Source organism: Acomys russatus, chromosome 2, assembly GCF_903995435.1.
Source record: "Acomys russatus chromosome 2, mAcoRus1.1, whole genome shotgun sequence".
Taxonomy (NCBI): Eukaryota; Metazoa; Chordata; class Mammalia; order Rodentia; family Muridae; genus Acomys; species Acomys russatus.
Window position 1 is genome coordinate 71326665 of NC_067138.1, and position 20840 is coordinate 71347504.

The window sequence follows — 20840 nt, forward strand, 5'->3', positions numbered from 1 at the left end:
CAAAGGGAAGCTGGGGCCTGGGGTCCCCTAAAGCACAGGAAGGGAAATAAAATAAATAAATAAATAAATAAATAAATGCCATAGGGAACACGGAGCCAGGAGGAAGAGGATGCAACTGGTGTGAACAGGAGTGCTGGCGGCTCATTTGTGGCACTGAAGGTCCCCCTGGCAGGAAGCAGTCTATAAATTCTTCTGTGACCTCACAGCCAAAGACCTAGGCATCTGGGGATGGCTGCACCCCCAGCCGGCCCAGACAAGCGTGTTCTGCCTTCCTTCTCTTCATCTGTCATTGTTTTCTTGAGTTCCTACTGTGTTTCCGGCACACAGCTTTTGACCCGACTTTCCACTTGCCTTGACTGGCTCTTTTTTTCTCCGAGTCTGGGCCAGGGGACCAGGCAGGGTGTATGTCAGGGTTGGGTGGGGAGTCTGCTTGTGACCCTGGCCGATAGCCCTGACGTTGGCGCCAACCCTAGAGCATCACATTGAACTCGGTGACCAGAAAGTCGATGTAGTCTCTCTCCTTGGTCTTGAAGGCCTCGGCAATGATTCGAGCAGCCTCTCTGTGTTCCTTACCCCGAAGCGTCAGTCCATTCACTTCCAGAATCACATGGCCCACCTTGAGCTGCCCGCAATTATGGGCAGAACCTCCTCGCTGCATAGGGAGACAGAAGAGGGGTTCATGTGGGTACCTAGTTTTCACCACCTACTAAGTAGCTGGTTGTTGCCAATCTAGGGCCCACAGTCCTAGCAAAGTTGGGGTTCTACAGAGCAAGAAGAGGCAGCTTTCCAAGTTCTACGGTAGGATGGAATGGGGGTGGGAAGACATGTTGCTGATAACCTGCCTAGGCAGCCTGACACTTCAAAGGGGCCCTGGGTCTGTCTTTAGGTTCTGTGTCACCTCTGGGAATGCAAATCTTGAGGGTGCTGAGGAAGAGCTCCTTAAGACAGGGAGACTTTCACAAGGGGCGCCTCGGGGACATACCTGAATTGTGACGATCCTGGGCAGAGGCTGGCGTGTGTTGGCACCACCCTCAATGGCAATGCCCAGTGTGGCTGCAGTTTTCCTCACACGCACCAGGGTGGATGTTGGCTCCAGTAGGCCAGGCTGCAGGTTGGAGAAGGGTGGCCTTTCTCAGTGGAGGACAGTTGAGCCTCAAATATGACACAGACTAAACTAAGCACCTGGTGGTGTTGGCTCTTTAAATAGTACCCAAGGCCCAGACTGCCAGATGTAGCAGAGACTTGAATCCCAAGCCCAGCCTCAGACTGCCTGAGCTACCATGCCACATGAAAGTATAGAACAGCTGCCAGCCCTTGTCATCCACGATCAGGGCAAGGTGGGACCCCAGATTCCTAGCACAGTGACTGTTCTGGATGAGTCTTTCCAGCATTGCCTCCTAAGTGTCACATGCTAAGTGTCTCCTGGCTCCCAGGACCTTCTAACCTTCATCGGGGCCCTTTTATGCACTCCCCCACTCACAGGTTTGTTGGCACCCTCTGTGGTCCTCTCCGTCCGGGGCAGCTCCTTGCCATTCTTGCTCTTAGTGGATGCTGTCTGTCTTCCTCGGCCTGAGGTGCTGGCCTCTGTCTCACCAGCATCCACACCGCTGTCCTCACTTAGAGTCTGCCCACTGTCTGAGAGCTGAGAGAGTGTGGAGGCTGCTGGGGAGAGACAGGGAGGGCAGAAGCAGTCACGGAGGGCAACTTGGGGAGGTAATGGAGCTGGGGCCTAGATAGGAAAACTCATTATGCAAAGATGAAGGGATGCAGGGACTGGAGGGCAAGGGATGGTCCCTGCATCCTCCCCCATTTCCTGACCACGTGACCTGCCAATAGAGGTTGGCCTGATGGTCACTACTTCCAGGACTTCTGCCCAGACCCCCAACCACTGGCATAAATATGAAAATAGAGGTTAATGGGCTCGCTCGGCATACGGAAGTGGGCTGTTGCTTTTGCTGTTTAAACTCACATAGTGTCACATTTTAATGATAGATGTTTGAATTATGTATAATTTTAATGTCAGTTTCACAGGAAAAACATTGAAGGTCTGCCGCCTTGTCTATGATGTGAGTGGAATGGTGGACACACATATCCCATTCTCTAGCTAGCAAAGCTGTTTCATTTTACGTATGGCCACTAGACCCTGAGCTGGAGGCTCTTGCTTAAGAATGTGTACTGTGGATCCCGTGGTGGGTAAGAGTGCTGTGCAAGCCTGGGTGAGAGAGATCTGTCCTCTCAGAGCTGCCTGCCCTTGCTCTAATCCTGGAGAGTGATGCCAACAGAGTCATCACAAGGACCGTGTGCAGGGAGAGGCAGTGGAGGGCTGGCCTGCACTCCCGGCTTGAACTCTACCACTGCCTATTGCGTCTCAAGCCTCACTTGGGAAATGGAGAGAAGCAGAACACGAGCACAGGGCTGATGGGAGGACTCCGTGAGTTGAGTACAAGCAAGGTGTCTAGTCATTACTGGCTCCCACCATCCCCTGCCCGCTTCATCTACAGAGGTCGCCCTGCTCTTCTCACACCTGCCCATGGTACCTCAGGGTGGGGACACAGTGTTTGGCATCTATGAGTATGACCACAAGTCCCCTGACCCTGCGTGCCTTTTCCTAGGCTACCTAGTCAGGCTGCCTAGGCTTTGCCCTGTTACATAGCTCCAGGCACCACTTCAGCCACAAGATGGCAGCAAAGCCTAGCTAACTGCTAGCCAGCCCACGCTTCTGCCACCTCCTCATTGGGCACCCCTTAGAAAACAGGGGGCCCTAGCCTGGAGCTTTGCTGCACTCTGACTTCTACACACCGTTCAGAGGCCCAGTGACTAGGACTGTCACAGCCCTGGAACTCAGCGCCTGCTGTCTGCCAGACTGAGAGGGTCAGGGCTCAGTCTTCCAGAGGAGGCTGTGATGCAGTGTCAAGGGGCCCCTAACTCCATCCCCACACACAAACCCCCACCCAGTGATCTGGCAGTACAGCCACTACCTACTCCACTGTCCTAGGGGGAGGTGCCGCTCACTCAGGGAGCAAATAATTAGTCAATGGCAGAAGCAGGATTCAAACTCAAGTCTTGACTCTGGGACATCTTCATGTTGACCTTGAGGCCAGACCTCACGTAGGCTAGCAGACTCTTTGGCAGCACCGGGCCCCTACCGGCTGCAACAGGAAGAGTGACCCTAGGGACTAGAGAGGCCTCCCTGTGTCCCGGGGCTGGACAGCCATACTCACTGCGCGTCTGGGGCAGAGCCCGTACTTCATTGACATCGGGCTCACTGTCCGGACGATGCACCTCCACCAGGACAAAGTGCTGGTTTGCACCCACAGGGTCCAGATGGTCAGAGGGTGATGATGGTGGAAGACAGGCCCCGCTCTCTGCAGGAGAGTTCTTCAGGTGTGGTGGGGACTGGACCCGAGGGAAGGGGCCTATAGGATGCTGGTTAACCAGGGCCAGGTGGGTGTCCAGCGGCTTCCTGGGGTTGGCATGGGAGATGGATGCGTAAATGGGGGAGGAGGGAGAGTTCTGTGCTGACGAAGGCCCTGGAGTGGGTGCAGCGCCCAGCGGCGGGCTGCGATTCCGTGGTGCTGAGAAGACAATGCCTGAGTGGGCGGCAGAAGACAGAGGTGCAGAGTCCTCCCTCCCTGGCTTCCGTGTCTGGCCAGGCAGGTGGTCATGACCTTGAGCCAGAGGTGGTGGGGGAGGAGGTGGCTTGGTGCCAGGCAGATCCTCTGAGGGGAATTTGACATCATCCTGCCAAAAGACCCAACAGGAGTAGAAGTCAGAGCCCATGGTGGCTGGAGAAGGACTGTGAGCAAGTAAGTGGTGCTGGCCCCAGCAAGGACTCCGTCCCAGCTCCTCAGCTCCTAGCCACACTGCCTTGAATAATGCAACACTCAGTGGAAAACTGCTCCCCACATCTCAGCAGCTGAGGAGCGCCAGGATCTTGGCAGGTGTCTCTGGGGACCCACTCGATTCCTTTGGGAATTGAAGTTCTTGGCATCAGCAGGGGCTCATCACGAGTGACAAGGCTTAAAGGCAGGAAGAAGAGGATAGTAACACCGAACAAGCACTTCCATTGTGGGAATGACTTTGACTAGTAGAGTGGGAGGAGGGTAGAATAGGAGGAGACACCTGGGGCTGCAGGGCGGGAGTGGCCTTGGACAGGGCAGGGTGCCCTTCTGAGCATAGTGCACCTACCAGCAGATTAGAAAGAGATGAGAGCAGCAGAGTACACAGTGTGTTAACACTGTGCCTGAGATGCAGTGTGCCTGGTGAGCAGGGGAAATGGACCATGGCCACCAGTTCCCTTTCCGCTGGCCAGTGTCCACACCTGGAAAGATCTGACAGCCATATAGGCACTGTCTCAATGCTTGGACTAAATCACTTGACTTACTCCGGCCCCCAACTATGAGCAAGGTGCAGGATTTTCATCTCCATGTTACAGGCACACAGAGGCTAAGAAGCTTGTCCAAGGCCACACAGGCGACAGAGAGGTGGGATTAGAACCCAGGCCATCAGCCGGGTTGGTGGTCTCTTGGCAGAGACTCTAGCCTCCCACTCACCCTGTGTCCCCTCTCTATGGCTATCCCCAAGAGGAGCTCAGGAGTCCATGAGCAAAGCAGGGCCTTACCACAGACACATCCGGGAGAGTGTTAGCGTTGTCTTGGGTAGTCTCACCGGTTCCCTCCAGGTCTAATGTATTCTAAAAATGGACAAGAGACATGCTGAGCAGGCAAGAGCTGAGAGGAGAGCCCATCTTTTTCCCAGGACCCAGAATGTATGACTTATGACACCTTCCAGTGGCTGAGGCAACCCTGGCAGACCCCACTCTGAAGATATTTGCCTTACCCATTCAAAGCAATAGTGACTTTTTCTGTTAGTCACTTTGAAGTAAATTTTTCTTTATTATTTTAAGACAGGATTTCATGTAGTCCATGCTGGCCTTGCTTAAAACTTACTACATAGCCTAGGATGTCCATTAATTGATTCTCCATTTGTCTGCCAAGTGCTGGGACTCAAGGCGTGTGCCAATACATTCGGTGTGTATGATACTATGAACTGAGCCCAAGTCTTTACATACAACAAAAATGTACTCTGTAAACTGAGCTACATCCCAAGCCATGAAGTCAGTGTTTTTCTTTGGGCCTTCCTGATCTTTTTCAGGCCTTTGTTAAAGCACCTGGAGATGCTGGCGATGGCTTTGGCTTCAGCCTTAAGTGTTGTACTCAACAGATTCAGCACTCCTAAAGCTAGCAGCAAACAGAATGCTGGGGGGCGGGACACGCATAGCAAATGAAGTGTGTAAGAAAGGGTGCTCTTCCTGATTAGTGGCTTCAACCCCAAAGGGGTAGCTTAATGTATAAGTGGATTCCATCTTACAAAATATCCATGTCTTTTCTTCCTTCACAGTGTGTGAGACAGGTGGGGGCAGGAAAGGAGAGAGAAACACACACAGATTTAAACCTCAGAGGGCATCATGTGGCTAATTGGAGGAATACCCTTTTGGGGGAGCATCGACCAAGGAAGGCTTCCTAGATGGGGCAGGGTTGGACATGGGGTCTATGTGTGAGCAGGAAGCCACGTTTCAGACACTGGGAATTGTGTGTACATAATCAGGGAAGAATACCAAGGATGCTTGAGGCGTTCCTTCCAGCTCCTCAGCATGCTTGGACTTGAGGGCAGTGGGTTGCCTCGGAGATGAGGTCAAGTTTGCTTTCCACAAAGAAGAATCCTTTTGCTCATTTCCCCTTCTGCCAAGTAGGAGCATGGCAGGCAGTGTGGCTAGCTCTTTGCTTTGGTTTGGCTGCAGACACGCTCTGCTGGCTCCCAGGTCACCTCCTGAATGGGGTCTACCTGAGAAGCCCACCCCTCCCTTTGCTCCACTTCCTTTCTCTCTCACTCCTCACTGCTCCCCACTTAGCAGCCAGACAGTCCTTGGAAAAGAAATCAAGTAATGTTTGTCCCCAGCTCAGGCAAGGGCCTGGGGCCTTAACATGTCACATAGGAGAAATTCCAAAACCCCAACTCACTGTTGCCTACATAACTTGGCCCTTTCTTGCTTCTTCTCCTGAAGACATCCTATCAGCCCCAGGGCATTTGCACTAGCTGTCCTGCCACCTGCACCATTCATGACTCACTTCCACCTTTCGGTTGGTTCTTGCTGCCTGAGGCCTCCCAGACCAGCTGTCTACATGGGCACCATACCATCGTCTGTCTATCCTGACCCACCCTGACCCCGTTCCACTTTTCTGTATACAGGTCACAATGTGACTTTATTATCTCTTCTTCCTGCTGGCTATAACTCAGGCAGGATGTGAGCCACTGTGCCTTCAGAACTGAGGCTGCTGGGTCAATATCTGCCAGGTAAGGGAATGACTATGAGTGAATGGACTGCTTGCTTGAGCTGCTGGGGGCAGGAGCTGAGCATGCTGGGAGTTGAAGAGGGAGCTATACTGCTCTTTGTAGGGGCCAGTAATGATAGTTGGAACAAGAGGCATAAGCTGTGTACAGAAGGCACAGATTCCGTTGTCCTGAGGCAGGGCCTCCTGTGTGTGGATTCCTTTCTCAGAAGTTTCAAGTGTTCTGGGGGTGTCAGAGGCAAGTGTTTGCAAAGACCAGTGATGAAGCCACAGACTGACAGGACTGGGTCCTCTTCTTAGGCCACCCCTGAGCTTTTCTTGAGCTCACATCCTTGCTACTTTTCCAGCTTGATGACATCATACCTGCCCCAGGGCCTTTGCATAAGCTCTTGAGTGCTGCCTCTAATGGCTGTGTGACAGCAGGCAAGCCATAGAGCCTCTCTGTGCCATACTGTAAAATGGGTAGCCAACCATGCCGTGCTGCTGATCCTGTAACCCTAGGTGGCTCTTCCCATGGGGCCTGGAACTGTACTTTGGAAGCCCAGGAAGTCTTACAAACTGCCCCCACAGTGAAGGGTACCATGACCCCTAGGGGTAAGTCTCTCAGAGGGAAAAAGTCATGGAGCCTCCTCATAATCCCTTGCCAGCTGTCATCAGCACAGTGCTTCCTAGACATATCACAAGTGGGCGGGCGTCAGAGAATCCCTCCTAGCTAAGGTGAGTGGCGAGGCCATTTTGTCCATGCAGATCTTTCCCAGGATTCCACAGTCAAGCTCTGGTCTCAAAATCTCCATAGTGTCTACTCCAATGAGAAAAGCTTCTGCCATAGGCACACGTGGCCAGTATCACCCGCTGCAGAAGATGCTGGGGAGTTAGGGTGCGGCTCAGATGACTGCAATTGGCCAAATGTGCCCTGTTCTGGGGAATGAGAAACTTGGGACATCATTCAGTCACTCAGCAAACACTGGCCATGACTTAGGAGGAAAGGGAAGGGTTTGAGGGTCGTGAAAGGCCAAGTGAGAACTAGGTGCTTGGCTCTTCTTCATACCTCACGGTGTGCCCTTTCCCACACCCCTGAGGTAGGCACCATGGCTGGCTCTCCCCCATTATCTGTTATCTCTCCTGTGACTACAGATCTTAGAGGAATGTGACAGGTCCAAGGTTGCATGGCCATTGTCAACTTGACACAGGCTAGAGTCATCCAGAGGGACCTTTGAGAAAATGCTTCCATAAGATGGGGCTGTAGGCAATCCTGTAGAGCAGTTTCTTAATTAGTGATTGATGGGGAAGGGCCCAGCCCATTGTGGGCAGTGCTGCTGGGTTCTATAAGAAAGCGAGTTGAGCAAGCCATGGGGAGGAAGCTAGTGAGCAGCACCCTTCCATGGCCTCTATGTCAGCTCCTGCTTCTAGGCTCCTGGCTGGCTTAAGTTCCTGTCTTCCTTCAGTGATGGACTATGGATGTGGAAGTGTAAGACAAATAACCCCTTTCCTCCCCAACTTGCTTTTGGTCATGGTGTTTCATCATAGCAACAGTGACCCAAACTGAAACAGCCATTCTATAGTAACTTGGGCAACTGAGCCAGGTCTGTGTCATACCACCCTGGAATTGGACAAAACCCCAGTGTTTCAGGTGGGGGAGAGGACAAAAGTGGAACATACAGCAGGCAGCTCCTTGGAGCACAGTGCAGCGAAGCCAGGCTCCATCTGCCAGATCCAGACACACTGGAGCCCCAAGTCCCCAAGTCATGTTCCTTGTTCATCTGAAGTAGCTGCGGACAGCCTGGCCAAGAACTAGGGCAGCGCAAGCAGAACTCCAAAAGAAGGCTTTAAGGTCTGAAGCCACAGTGCATGTCTGCATGTCCTGGATACTGCATCTCCTGTTTTGCTTATGTCCTCAAGGGCTGACAAGTCATAAAACCCCTTCTATTCTATAGCCTAGCCAGAGGGTCTGAGAGGGTAGGTCACATGTCCAAAGTCACACATCAGGAAGGGCTGCTTCCCACTCAAGCCAAGAGGTCTGTAAGACCCTATCCCACTGTCCTCTTCTCCATTCTCCTCATGGATGTGAGACTTCAGAGCAGCCCCTCTCTTATATTTGAGTGGGTCCAACAAGGGTCCAGATGCTCACACATCTGGCTTAGGGTAATGGAAATTTGAAGCGGGGGGGCGGGGGAGTGAAATGAATGACCAGGAGCATTCCTTGTGCTGACTTCTACCCGGGTACCGAGGGCAGGTAATGCCTGGTTTGGATATCATCAAAGGCCAGGTGCAGCTCAGGTTCCCAGAGCCACCTCAGCAAAATAAGGCTCCTCCCCACCCCCACACCTGAAGCCCTCCCCAAGCCATTCTACTTTCTGCCTCCTGCTCCTTTGCTTACATAAAGGTGCTATTTTCAGCTCTTTGTTCTCCTAGCTTTGTTACTCCCAAGTCAGGCCACTCTCCACTCCTCCCCCACCACAAAATGCACCTAAAGTCTGAAACTGGAAGGCCCATCTTGATTCTGTATAAAAAGAAACTGAGGCACTGAATTATAAATGCTTCCAGAAGAGCACTGGTGTGTGTGTGTGTGTGTGTGTGTGTGTGTGTGTGTGTGTGTGTGTGTGTGTGTGTATGCGTGTGTGTGTATGTGTGTATATGCGTGTGTGCATGCTCGCTTGCATGAGAGGGGCTGATTTGAAAAGCGCTGGTCACCCCAGGAAAGGTAGAGATGGTGATGTGAATAGGGGAGGCAGAAGCTCTGGCATTGCTTGCAACAGTTTTTCCTTCAGTCAAAGCTGGGAACTGGGGACTTTTGTGGTTACTCCATCAGCCCCAGATCAAGAGAGCAGAGAGCTCTCTGGGAAGGAAGGGCAAATTCACTTCACAGGGCAGGACAAGGTGGTAGAGAGTCATATTACAAGCCAGCAGGGATGCTGCTGGCCAGCCCTTGCTTCCTTCTGCTGAGCCGACACCTGTCCCTGTATCTCCCTCCCTTGTCCTGAGAAAAGAATGACACACAGTAGAAAGAAAGCACAACCAACCCACAATCGCCAGGTCAGGTGGAACCCTTAGGATAAGTGTTGAAGGGGAATCAGGGCTCCAGAGAGGAGGGAACACTGGGACAGAGAGCCTGGCTCAGAGCCTCCTTCCATCAGGACTGAAGGCAGTCACTGTCACCCAGGAGAAAGTCCCAGATCTTTGCTGTCACAGGTGGGCTGTTAGCAGCTTCCCACTCAGTGGTTCCTGATACAGGGCTGTGTTTCCTTACCAGGAGACAGCAAGCAGTACTGTCGCCACTGTGCTCCCATGTTTTGAGAGGTGTTCACCATCAGTTAAATGTTTTGTCCTCCTCTGTGCTAAATTCCTAAATAGTTAAAGCTGCTGCCCTGAGCCAAGGCTCCATCAGCCAGGGGCTCACACAGAGAAGTCACTCGAAGTTAGCATCCTGCCCAGCTTCCCCATATGCCAACTAGAAAGCACTTTTTTGGGGGCAGCAGAGATCAGCCCAGCTCACAGCTTTGGCTGCATTTGATGGGAACAGCCCCCTAGCACCCAAAGTCCTCACACAGGCAGGCAGGTGTCCTGAAAATCCTTGGACAGGATAGAATAGTGCTGGAAAGAAGGGAGCTGTTATGATGGATTGAGGTGAGTAAAGCCCTGGGGGTGCTAATACCTCTGGTGAAGGGATGGTTCGTGGGTGCTGGGGCAGGTGTGAGACCTGCTAGATGAAGTGTTCTTCTTAGCTGAGAGGACACACCTTGGAATTATGGTGGAGCGGGCAGCTTCCTGGCATGGGACACTGTTTTGAATCTGAGACGTCTCCCACAGCCTCATGAGGACTTGGGACTGTGACCCAATCAGTGGATTCATTCTCTGATGTGTTCAAAATAATATTGCATAATTGGGACATGGTGAGGAGAGGAAGTAGGGCCTAGTTGGAGGATGTCACATCACTGGGGTGTGTGTCCTTGAGTCTGTATCTTGTCCTAGCTTTTTCCTGTATTCCCTCTTTGCTGCTTCCTACCCCTGCCCCACCCCCAACACACAAGGTAAACAGCTTCCTTTTTCCATGTCCTGGCCGCTAGGATACTCTGCCCACAGGCGTGGGGTTGAGCAACGATGGGCTGAACTTTCTAGAGCCATGAGCCAAAATAAGTCCCCTTCTCTTTCATTATGCCAGGTGATTTGTCACAGCACAGAAGAGCAAACCAACTTGGCATGACATGCCAGCTCACCAGGGACCTACACAGTGCCCACTGCTCCCCTGGCCTTCTGTACACCCAGGTGCCTCTGGCCCCACATCCTAGCTCCCCCAACACCATTCCCCATGTGTCCTTCGGCTTAAGTTAAAGTTCCTAAACTGTCTTGCCTCATTTAGCATCTGACTTGATGCCAAATTCTAGATCTGTCCTCTCATACATCCTCAGGCACTGAATTAGTAGACTGCATAGGGTGCTACAGATGGAACCAGGGCCTGCCTCATGCTAGCATTACTAAGATGCAGTCTCAGTCCTTACGTAGGTCCCTTTATCAAAATCTTCTTCCTCTTTCGCTTGTGAGCTCCAGGTAGGTAGACTGGATGGTAGGGAGGGCTTACCCAACAAACATTGCGTGGCAAGCGCAGGCTGAACAAATGAGTGAATGAATGAAGGGTCTCCTCCTGAAGAAAAGAGTCTTTCAATGCAACAAGTCAGTACTGAGGCAGAGGACGGAGAAAGCCCTCTGCTTCCTTGCCCCATGTCTCCTAGTGACAAGCAGATGTCATTCCATCCAGAGTGGCTTGAGTCTCTTTCCTTCACTGTGCTCCAATGAGGAGGGAGGCACAGGCCACAGAGGAAGCTGATGCAGCAATGCTGGGGACCCCTTTTGTTTGCCTCCCTGTAAGAAGGAAGAGCCTGTGTGGCCTTCAAGGTTGGGGTACCATCCCGACACCTTGGGCAGCTACAGGGCCCCACTCCAGACATGGGAGAGGTGTCTCAAACCAGGCAGAGAAACCTGAGTGATAATTAGATTTTGTTAGTTGTTATGAGTGCACAACAGTGGCCTTGACCTCTGATCCTGTTCTGTACAATCCTTACAGTAGTAACATGGTGGGCTTACATGCTCCCCACACAGGACCGCTCAGTTCCTCTGGGCAACCCAAGGACATCAGGTATTTCCTATCCACAGATGTGAAAACTGAGGATCAGAAAGCTTTTGCCACCTGCTCAAGATGACCCACTATGAGTCTGGAGAGCCAAAGCCAGTTGGTAGGATTCGCAGCCTTGATAATGAAGCATCAGCCCTGGTCACACTAAAGACGCAGAAATGCTTGGCAGGCACGTCTTTTCTCGGCCGCTCTCAGGCCATTGATTTCTACAGGGAACATGATGCTGGTTAGAGGCTGAAAAAATAAAAAGTAAAAAGCTCCAGCTTGAGTGGTAGAAAACTGAAAGGGGATGTTATTTGTCCATGGGCGGGGTGGGGTTGGGGATTTCCTTGATTGATGGCTTCTGCTCTGAGTAGATGTTAGTGCACAGAGGACCAAGTGTAACCTGGGAATGATCGCTGTACCACGTGACCCAGGGAATCTGGGTTCAGTGGAAACTGGCTCTACTAGGATGCCTGGGCCTCTGGGTCACTGTCAGCCAGGCTCCAGGATAAGGCGCACTTCCCTCAGACACAGAGGCAAATGGTGGAAGACAATCTTGTGGGTAATGGTAGGCGGCCCTGGGCTTCTGCTGGTAGCATGTAGTTCCTGCCTGTTCTTCCAATACTCTCCCTTCTGCTGGGGAAGTAAGCTCAGGCAGGGGTCAGAACAGCAAGACTGGTGTTTTTGATGAGGTAGGTACTTTAAGCTCTGTGGGAAAAGGAAGGAATGGGTTTTGCTCTCTTCTGCTGATGCATAGAGGCTGCTTGTAACTCTGCATTCCTGCACTGGAAGCTGTGCTCCAGTCCCCGGTGCCTGGTAGGGTAAACTTCACTTCCACTTCTTTCTCTCCTTGATATAGCTCTTGCTCAGATGTGGACCTGGGGGACATGGCCAGCACTCTCTGTCATGCCCTCCTGAATACTTTTTAGCACCTGCGTTGGTTTGAATGAAAATGGCCTCATGGGCACAATTAGGTGGGGCTTTGCTGGAGTAGGTGTGGCCTTACTGGAGGAAGTGTGTCATTGAGGATGAGCTTTGAGGTTTCAGATGCTAAGCCCAACCCAGTGCCACACTCTCTTCCTGCTGCCTGCTGATTCAGCTACCTATCCAGCAGTACGTATGCCTGTGTGCTGCCATGACAATAACAGACTAAACCTCTGAACTGTAAGCCACTTCCAATTGCCTGTTTCCCTTCATGAGACACCACCTCTCAACAGAACGGATGCTTCAAATCTGAGGAGCCACAGAGATCTGCCTTAGGCTTATAAAGGGGAGACTAAGGCTAGAGTGGGGAAAGAGCTTCTTCAAAGGCACATGGCACTGAAGGGACAAAGTGGTGTTAGAATGCCCTGTGAGACATGCTTCTGGGTGGGGAAGTGGTATCCTTTGGCCTCGTTCCAGGTTTCTGTGTGTGTAGGATCTGAGGCTGCCATGTGTTAGAGGCATGGCAAGAGATCCTAGGCCATGGCAGCTCACGTGCAGGAAGAGCTGGCACCTGCTCAGCTCATTACTGTATCTCTTAGCAACCTGGCTGCAGCATCTCCACAGAGCCATTGCTAATTCCTGAGAATGTGTCTGTGAGTTCCTGTCTATTCTCAATAATCAGAGATCTGGTTAAAAATAAGCCAGATTAGGGTTGTCATCTTGTTTCTAGTCAAAGTCTTTGGTGTATGACCTGCCGGTTTGTGTACTCACCCTGCTCTGGCTCCACAGTGTGTAGACGCAGGAGGCATGCTCCAACCTCAGGACCTTTGCATATGCTGTTACTGCTGTCTGAACTGCTCCTCCCTCTAGATGTAGTGTGTGAGTGTGTGTGTGTGTGTGTGTGTGTGTGTGTGTGTGTGTGTGTGTGTGTGTGTGTGTGACCTACTTCAGGTCTTCCTCAAGGGTGCCTTGCCAGTCCTCTCCCAGCCTCAGGTACCCTTCCTTCTTTTACTAGTTTCTTCAGTTCGTATCACCTAGTGTGCCTGCTACTCATCTCACTGCTCCGTCATTTCTGCTGGTCCCTGAAGAAAGCATCTTTATTATTCTCTGATGCACTGTAGTACCTGGGCTGCACACAACACATGACATGCACCACACAAAGACTAACAGAAAGGAAAGAAAAGGAGGGAGGGGGAAAGACAGATGGCATATTAACCAACAGACAGACTGCAAGGTGATGCTCAGCAAACAACTTTAGGAAGAGCCAGAGTCAGAGGACAGGGTTCCCAACACCACGCAAAGGCAAGTGGGCCAGGGACCTGGTCCTGACTTGGTCTCTCTAGCGAGCAGTGTGACCTGGTCTCTCTTAGTGAGCGGTGTGACCTGGTCTCTCTCAGTGAGCGGTGTGACCTGGCCTCTCTCAGTGAGCGGTGTGACCTGGAAGAAAGTTGATTCTCCTCTCTGAGCGTCAGCGTCCTTCTCTGTAACACGAGGGCCTTATGGCACATGGCCACTGGGAAGGCCACAGAAGACATATTTGAGAAACGCTGGGACTGTTGCCTTAGGGAATGCTCATACGTCCTGCCTATTATGAACAACAAAGGCTCCAGTATCCACAGGGATGCAGGTATGTGCTAAACTCCAGGGATCCAGCAGTGACCAGATACGGTCACTTCCCTCAACCACTGGTGACCAAATAGGGGCAACTGACCACACCTTTCCTGTTCATGAAAGTACAATGAGGCAACAGGTGGAAGCCTCCCATCTAAGAGGGTCAGGGAAGGCTCCCTGTAAGATCTTCCATCTAAGCTAATGGTCCAGGCCATGGGAAACACAGGAACAGGCCATGGGAAGGAGAGCATCCCAGACAGGCAGAAGCCATGACATATGCAAAGGCTGCTAGTGCTCTCTACTGCACAGGACAGAAAGGCTCATCTTCCTACTACGGATCCTAAAACTAACCTCAGAGAGGCAGAACTACTTCTTGAGGTCACACAGCAAGTGACTGGACTGAGGCAGGATTTGAATAGAGAGGCCGTTCTCCAGAACATGAGGCCACTTATGAGGTAATGACCAGGAGACAGACTGAGCAGCAAGAACACACAGTTCCCAGCCAGGACAAGTGCAGAGGTCAGGGGTGGCACGGAGGGCTCAGCCCCCACCTCTGCCCTGCCTAAGGGGTGCCCAGCTCCCCACCCTGCAGAAGAACGGTACCTCCATCAGGTCTATAAGCCACAGCAGCCGCTCCTAGGAGGGTAGATGGGCAAAAGGCAAAGGGCAAAAACAAACAAACAAAAACATAAAATAAATGTCAGGGGATCAAGAGGCCTCAGCATAGCTGCCAACACACACACACACACACACACACACACACACACACACACACACACACACCCCTACTGAGCGGAACAACAGAGTCCTCAGAGAAAAGCTGCTCTGGGGAGCTGACCTTATCTTTGTGCAGGGGTGGAGTGGATGGAATAGGGTGGAGGGGAGTGGAGTGGAGCGTCTCCAGAGGTCAGCAACTTGGGACAGGCTTGGTGCCAGCATTTCCATTCATAGATGGAAAAGCAGGCTGGAAGGGAGCAGTTTGTCCCAGGTCACATCTGCTGAGGACAGGGGGAATCTGCTTGGAGACTTGGATCCAGCAGTCTAGGTTCTCACGGACCTGCTGCAGACCCTAGGACTGGGCCTCAAATCATGCTAGGGAAAGTCCCTGGGAAGGGGCAAGGGGGCGGGGCAGCCACCCTCAACCCAGTGTCTTGCGGAGCCTTTCAGTATTTATGGGCCCAGTGAAGGCATCTCTCAGGGGGTTGCCCAAGTAGGAAAGGCATCAGGAAAAGGAAGGCTTTATCTGCCCCAGGGGTGTGGCCGCATCCCAAGGACTCCTGTTCTCATCCTTAGCTCAAGAGGGCTGGCTTTCTTTTTCTGTTCTCCCTATACCCTGGGGACTTGGCAAAACAATTCCCTTACCCGGCAGGGACCTCAGCTGAGGCACAGAGAGGTAAGGGGACTTTCCCATGTGCAAGATTCTCCACCCTGGAAGCTCATCCCTTCTTGGGGGAGTGAGTGTGAGTCCTCTTCTGACATTCTTTTTTTTTTTTTTTTTTTTGGTTTTTCGAGACAGGGTTTCTCTGTGTAGCCTTGGCCAGCCTGGACTCACTTTGTAGACCAGGCTGGCCTCGAACTCACAGCGATCCACCTGCCTCTGCCTCCCGAGTGCTGGGATTAAAGGCGTGCGCCACCACCGCCCGGCTTTCTCTTCTGACATTCTTGAGTACCCTGATTGGTCATGGATTCTGAGCAGTGCCCATTTTAGGAACTGTGAAAAGGACTTAAGGGTGTTCTACCATCTGCCCCGAAGCTGCTTGCGCAGAGCCACTTTTGCTGTGAGATGTATGCCCTGTGTGCTGGGGCCTTGCTGGTGTTGTTCTCCGCTAGTCAAGCAAAGATTTCTCAGGGATGTAAGGTCATTGCTGGGCTGCAGCCGCAGGCCCCTCTGCTCTTGCAAAGCTCTATCCAGGCGCAGTGGTTCCTCTTGTCCTACACCCTGCTCTGTTTTGGGGACCTCAGGTTGCCACAGACAGTGATGGCAGGACCTTACACAGATTATGCATGGGGAAACTGAGGTGCAAGGAGACCAGGACTGGGGCTAGAGAGATGGCTCAGCGGTTAAGAGCACTGACTGCTCTTCCAGAGGTCATGAGTTCAATTCCCAGCAACCACATGGTGGCTCACAGCCATCTATAATGTGATCTGATACCCTCCTCCTGCCTGCAGATGTACGTGCAGGCAGAGCTCTGTATACATAATAATAAATAATAAGTCTTGAAAAAAAAAAAAAAAAGGAGACCAGGACTTAAACCCAGATTTCCTGCATCCTAGACCAGAAAAGACACTCTCACTGTGGCGCTCTGGTCCTGACTATCCAAGAGCTGCAGCCTGTATGTAGCTCTCCGGGTTTTAGAGCTGTGCTCTGTGGCTCTCGAACCTCCACATGGACATTTTAAGGTCAAGGTCACAGAAGTCAGACTCAGAGGAAAGTAGAATGCAGACGAGGGCCCACAGCCTGAAATCACCTCATCATGAGGTGCGGTGCATCTGAAGCCTGTGGCTGGATCAAACCCAGCAGCAAGGGGGCAGGACCTCTGGCTTGCCCTGGAAGTGCCCTGCACTTCTGGGGACTTGAAAACCAGCTGTTGGAACATCCAGAGCCCTGGAGGAAGGCACAGCAATCTCTGGGGTCACCTCAGGAAGGGGCAAGGACCCTTGAAGATGAAAGAGATGAGGTTAAGGTCTTTCAGACCTTAGACACCTAGTGTTAAAGAGAGGCCACGTGAGGAGCCAGCATCTGCAGGAGTTAGGGCTGCTCTCTGTGGGGTCACCAGACGGCCTCCTGAAGCCAGGCTGCCACTGCACTTTCAGAATCATGTGTATGATACTCCCTTTTCACAGGTGACTATACGGGGCTCTGGGCCCTTTTCACAGGTGACTATACAGGGCTCTGGGCCCTTTTCACAGGTGACTATATGGGGCTCTGGGCTGCTTTGGGCCTCCAGGCCACCTGCTCTTCCTCTTGTAGGATACCTGGATATCCCCTAACTTAAGACACAAGGCATTTATTTGGTGTCAGGCATGGTGGCACATGCCTTTACTCTCAGCACTCAAGAGGCAGAGGCAGGTAGAGCTCTGTGAATTTGAGGCCAGCCTGGTCTACATAGCAAGTTCCAGGCCAGTCGGGACTGCATATGTTTCAAAACAAAAAGAAAAACAACAACAAAAAGCCAAACAAAAGAAAACAAGCTGGGCATGGTGAAACACACATTTAATCCCAGCACTTAGGAGGCAGAGGCAGGTAGATCTCTGTGAGTTTGAGGCCAGCCTGGTCCTAGTCTACAAAAGCAAGTTCCAGTACAGCCAGGGCTATTACACAAAGAAACTCTGTCTCTTAAAACTCAGCAAACAAACAAACAAACAAAACCCAAGGTGCTTGCCCTTGAGAATCCTGGAAGCAGAACCACATTCCAGTGTGAATCAAATGCTGTACTGGGGGCTGCTGAGTTAGCAAGAAAGCCAGTCCATGCTCCACAGACAACTGGTGGCCTCTGGTGAAACCCAGAACCACATTCCAAACCACCACGACCAACACTGTCAGTGCCGACCCTGCACCATTCCTTCCTCATTTGATCTTCCTGTGAACTGCAATTGTGTAGTTTTTGTTTTGTCCAATTATCCTTTACATTTTTTTTTATCATGTGTGTACACTACACACATGTGCAAATCTGAGGACAATTTGCAGGAGCTAGTTCTCTCTGCCCTATAGGTTCCAAGGACTGAACTGGTATGGTGACAGGCAAGCACCTTTATTGTCTGAAGCATCTTGTTGGCCATAAAACAAAAAGCAGCTGGCGGCATGGTGGTGTGCGCCTTTAATCCCAGAACTCTGGAGGCAGAGGCAAGAGGATCTCTTTGAGTTCAAGGCCAGCCTAGCTTACAAGTGAGTCCAGGACAGGCATGGCTACACAGAGAAACCCTGTCTCAAAAAAACAATAACTACAACAACAACAAAAAACAAAAACTAAACCCAAACAAAAAAGCCATTAAAAAAAAAAAAAACAAAAACAAAAAGAAAAAAACTTTTCTGCTGGGCATGGTGGTGCGCACCTTTAATCCTAGCACTTGGGAGGCAGATTGCTGTGAGTTTGAGGCCAGCCTGGTCTACAAAGTGAGTCCAGGACAGCCAAGGCTATACAGAGAAACTCTGTCTCGAAAAACCACACACACACACAAAACAAAACAAAACAAACAAAATACAAACAAAAACAAAAACAAAACAAAAAAACTCTTTTCCTTAGGATCACCATATGAAAGCCCCAGAAGGCATATCTTTCTTATATGTCCACAGTCCCTGCATCTGGCACACAGTAGGTAACCCACAATTACCAGGCTTTCACAGACAAGGAACCTGAGGCTCAGTAAAATAAAGCTAACATCTTAACTGCACCCTTAACCTTCTCACCAGGGATAGGGCAGGGGCAGCTCACCCTGGCCGAGCTGACGGTTGTAGAAGTGCCGTGGCTGCCCGTGGATGAGCCCGTGTCACTGTAGGACACCATAGAGTAGGTGTCTCCAACACCAGGGCCTGGGGGCTGCCGTGCCTTCATGGACTCTATCTCCCGCCTCAGCACCAGGTGGTCAAAGCGGTCCAGGTCTTGGGGTAAGATGGTGCCTCTCACCTCAGACAGGAGCGAGAACTGCAGGGGAGGGTGTGACAAATAAGACATTCAGACATGCAGTAGAGAACTCCACCAGCAGGTGAGACTGGTACCTCTGCTCCCCAGCCACCTGCAATGCCAGCCTGCGCTGCCCTCCTAAACCTTCAGTGGCTCTCCAGTGTCCTCGGGGGAACATCCAACTATCTTTCCTCAATCACCAGGCCCAGCATCACCTGACTCTTTCCTCTCTGTCACTCTTCCTTCTCAGCATGCACAGGTGACAAAAGCCCAGAACATATTATCGCATCTATGCCAGAAAACCCTTGGCCATTCTTTCCACCTAGCGTGGTCCTCTGAATCATGGTGTCTGCAAACTATTTCTTCTTGCCTCCTTGAATTTACATCCTCCCACAAGATTTAGTTGCTTCTTCCTCTCAGTAGTTTCTGACAAACAGACTTCCACCTGAGTAGGCTTCTTTGGTTGGTCCCTCACCTTAGTCCTTGCTTGTAAAGAGTATTCTGTGATAATGACCACTATACTCTGTCCCTGTCCCCAGAAGTCTGTGAGTTTGGAAGATGGGGCTGCCCAGGGTCCAGTTGAGCTGAATTCCTTGGTCACAGGGTAGGGACAGAAGGAACAGGTCACCTTGGCATGTGTGTTGAGCAACTCAAACAGTGCCATGACCAGGGCCTCCACCGAGATGGCGCCACCACGGTACTGGTCCAGGTAGCACATCATGGTGGCGCGCTCCTGCTCCGTCAGCAGGTGCCGGGCTTGGTCATCCAGCAGTGCGCGTGTTTGATTCCCTAGGCTGCTCAGTGTCACCTGGGAGCCGGCTGGGCCCTTGTAAAATCCTGGCTGAAAGACAGAAGGACACAAGCCAGGGGACTCTAGGCTGCTCGGGAGCCAGAGGACCTGGTAGATCCAGTAGCAACATCGCAGAGGAATGCTGTAGCTTCTAGAGGCCATTGGGTGGTCTTCACATACACAGGAACTTCCCCACCCAACCCTAGGGCAAAGGCACTGTGTGATCATCTCTGTGGAACTTTCATAATTGGCTCTTGTGTCTCTTTGAGCCCATCCACTCATGCACTAAGTGATCTTCTGGGCTTCCCTATCTCTCTTAGTAAGCTGGGGTGATAAGAGTCCCTGCATTTCTAAAGTATAACTCAGATCTATACCCCTAACTCATGCCACATTACACCAGCTGATACCACCCTGTCACTTGCCAAGTACATCTAAAACTACCTTGGAAACAAACTTTTTGTCTACCTACAAGGTGCCCACTGCCCTCACCTCTTTCCATGGCCCCAAAACCTATGAGCGCAGGTCAGCCTGCCAGTCACTCCGTTCCTAACCCCTACTGATTCTCTTCTTCTATTTTTCCACTAACCCATACCCTACTCTGTCCCAGGGCCCTGGCACATGCTCTTGCCTTGGCATGGCTCACATCTCTCCTTCGGCTCTGTGTCCCACCTAGGTTTAATGACTCCACTCTTACTCCTCCCTAGTGCCCACCTTGCCTCCAGGGTTCCCAGTGTGTTTTCTAATTAGGCATTTGTTTGAATGCCTGCACTGTCTTTATTTGTGAGTCTTCTACTGGGTGTAACACCCCCTCCCCCTGGAGGGCAGGGACCTGGTGACTTCTGTCAACTGCCTTCTCCCTGGAGCTGGCACAGTGGCTGGAAGCCAGCAAGCACCTGGACAGTTGGGCAGCCTGGCTGTAGCTCCCTACAGAGTGTAAGCCCCTGTGCATATTCTGCCCAGAACTGAGAGGAGAGGAAGAAGATGCTGACAATGCCCCAAAGACGAAGAGGCCTACCTTGCTTGTCCCTTCTGTGAGGTCCTCTGGAAACCTAAGGAGAAAAACAAGCCCTTCAGCACATGTTAGCACAAGGAATGGGGCACACAGGGGAAAGGCTGAGGTGGAGCAGGAATGCCAGGCTTTGTATGTGGCATGGTGACACATGGAAAGTATGGACTAGCCTGGGCTACACAGCAATTTCCATGTCAGCCTAAGATATGTGACTTTGTCTCAAAAGTTCTTCCCACCCCCAAAATAGGGCAAAAGTGTCAGAAACCACATATCTACACATCATGGTCACTGCTTAGGGGCTGCTGAAGGGCATGTGATCCCAAGACCTACATGTGGCTTTTAGCCCTCCCTATTAGCTACACAGTCAGTACTGCCACACCATGCAAGGTAGACTCTTGAGTGTTTTCTGTCCTGATGGGACCCA

General features: G+C 51.6%; 1 protein-coding gene across 3 annotated transcripts in view; it reads right to left on the reverse strand.

The window, feature by feature from the left end:
- Positions 1–296: 296 nt before the first annotated feature.
- The window catches only part of Whrn (whirlin), an 89072-nt gene continuing 68528 nt past the window's right edge, over positions 297–20840 (reverse strand). The window contains exons 5-13 of one of the 3 annotated variants that reach the window (XM_051163083.1): positions 20423–20456; positions 19246–19458; positions 18429–18638; positions 14599–14631; positions 4622–4693; positions 3222–3741; positions 1481–1662; positions 983–1105; positions 297–652 (exon numbers count right to left, since the gene is read on the reverse strand). In XM_051163083.1, coding sequence (XP_051019040.1) covers positions 470–652; positions 983–1105; positions 1481–1662; positions 3222–3741; positions 4622–4693; positions 14599–14631; positions 18429–18638; positions 19246–19458; positions 20423–20456 — 1570 coding nt within the window. In that variant the 3' untranslated portion in view covers positions 297–469. The remainder of the gene's footprint in view (positions 653–982; positions 1106–1480; positions 1663–3221; positions 3742–4621; positions 4694–14598; positions 14632–18428; positions 18639–19245; positions 19459–20422; positions 20457–20840) is intronic. The other 2 variants (XM_051163096.1, XM_051163088.1) reach the window with 2 other exon arrangements.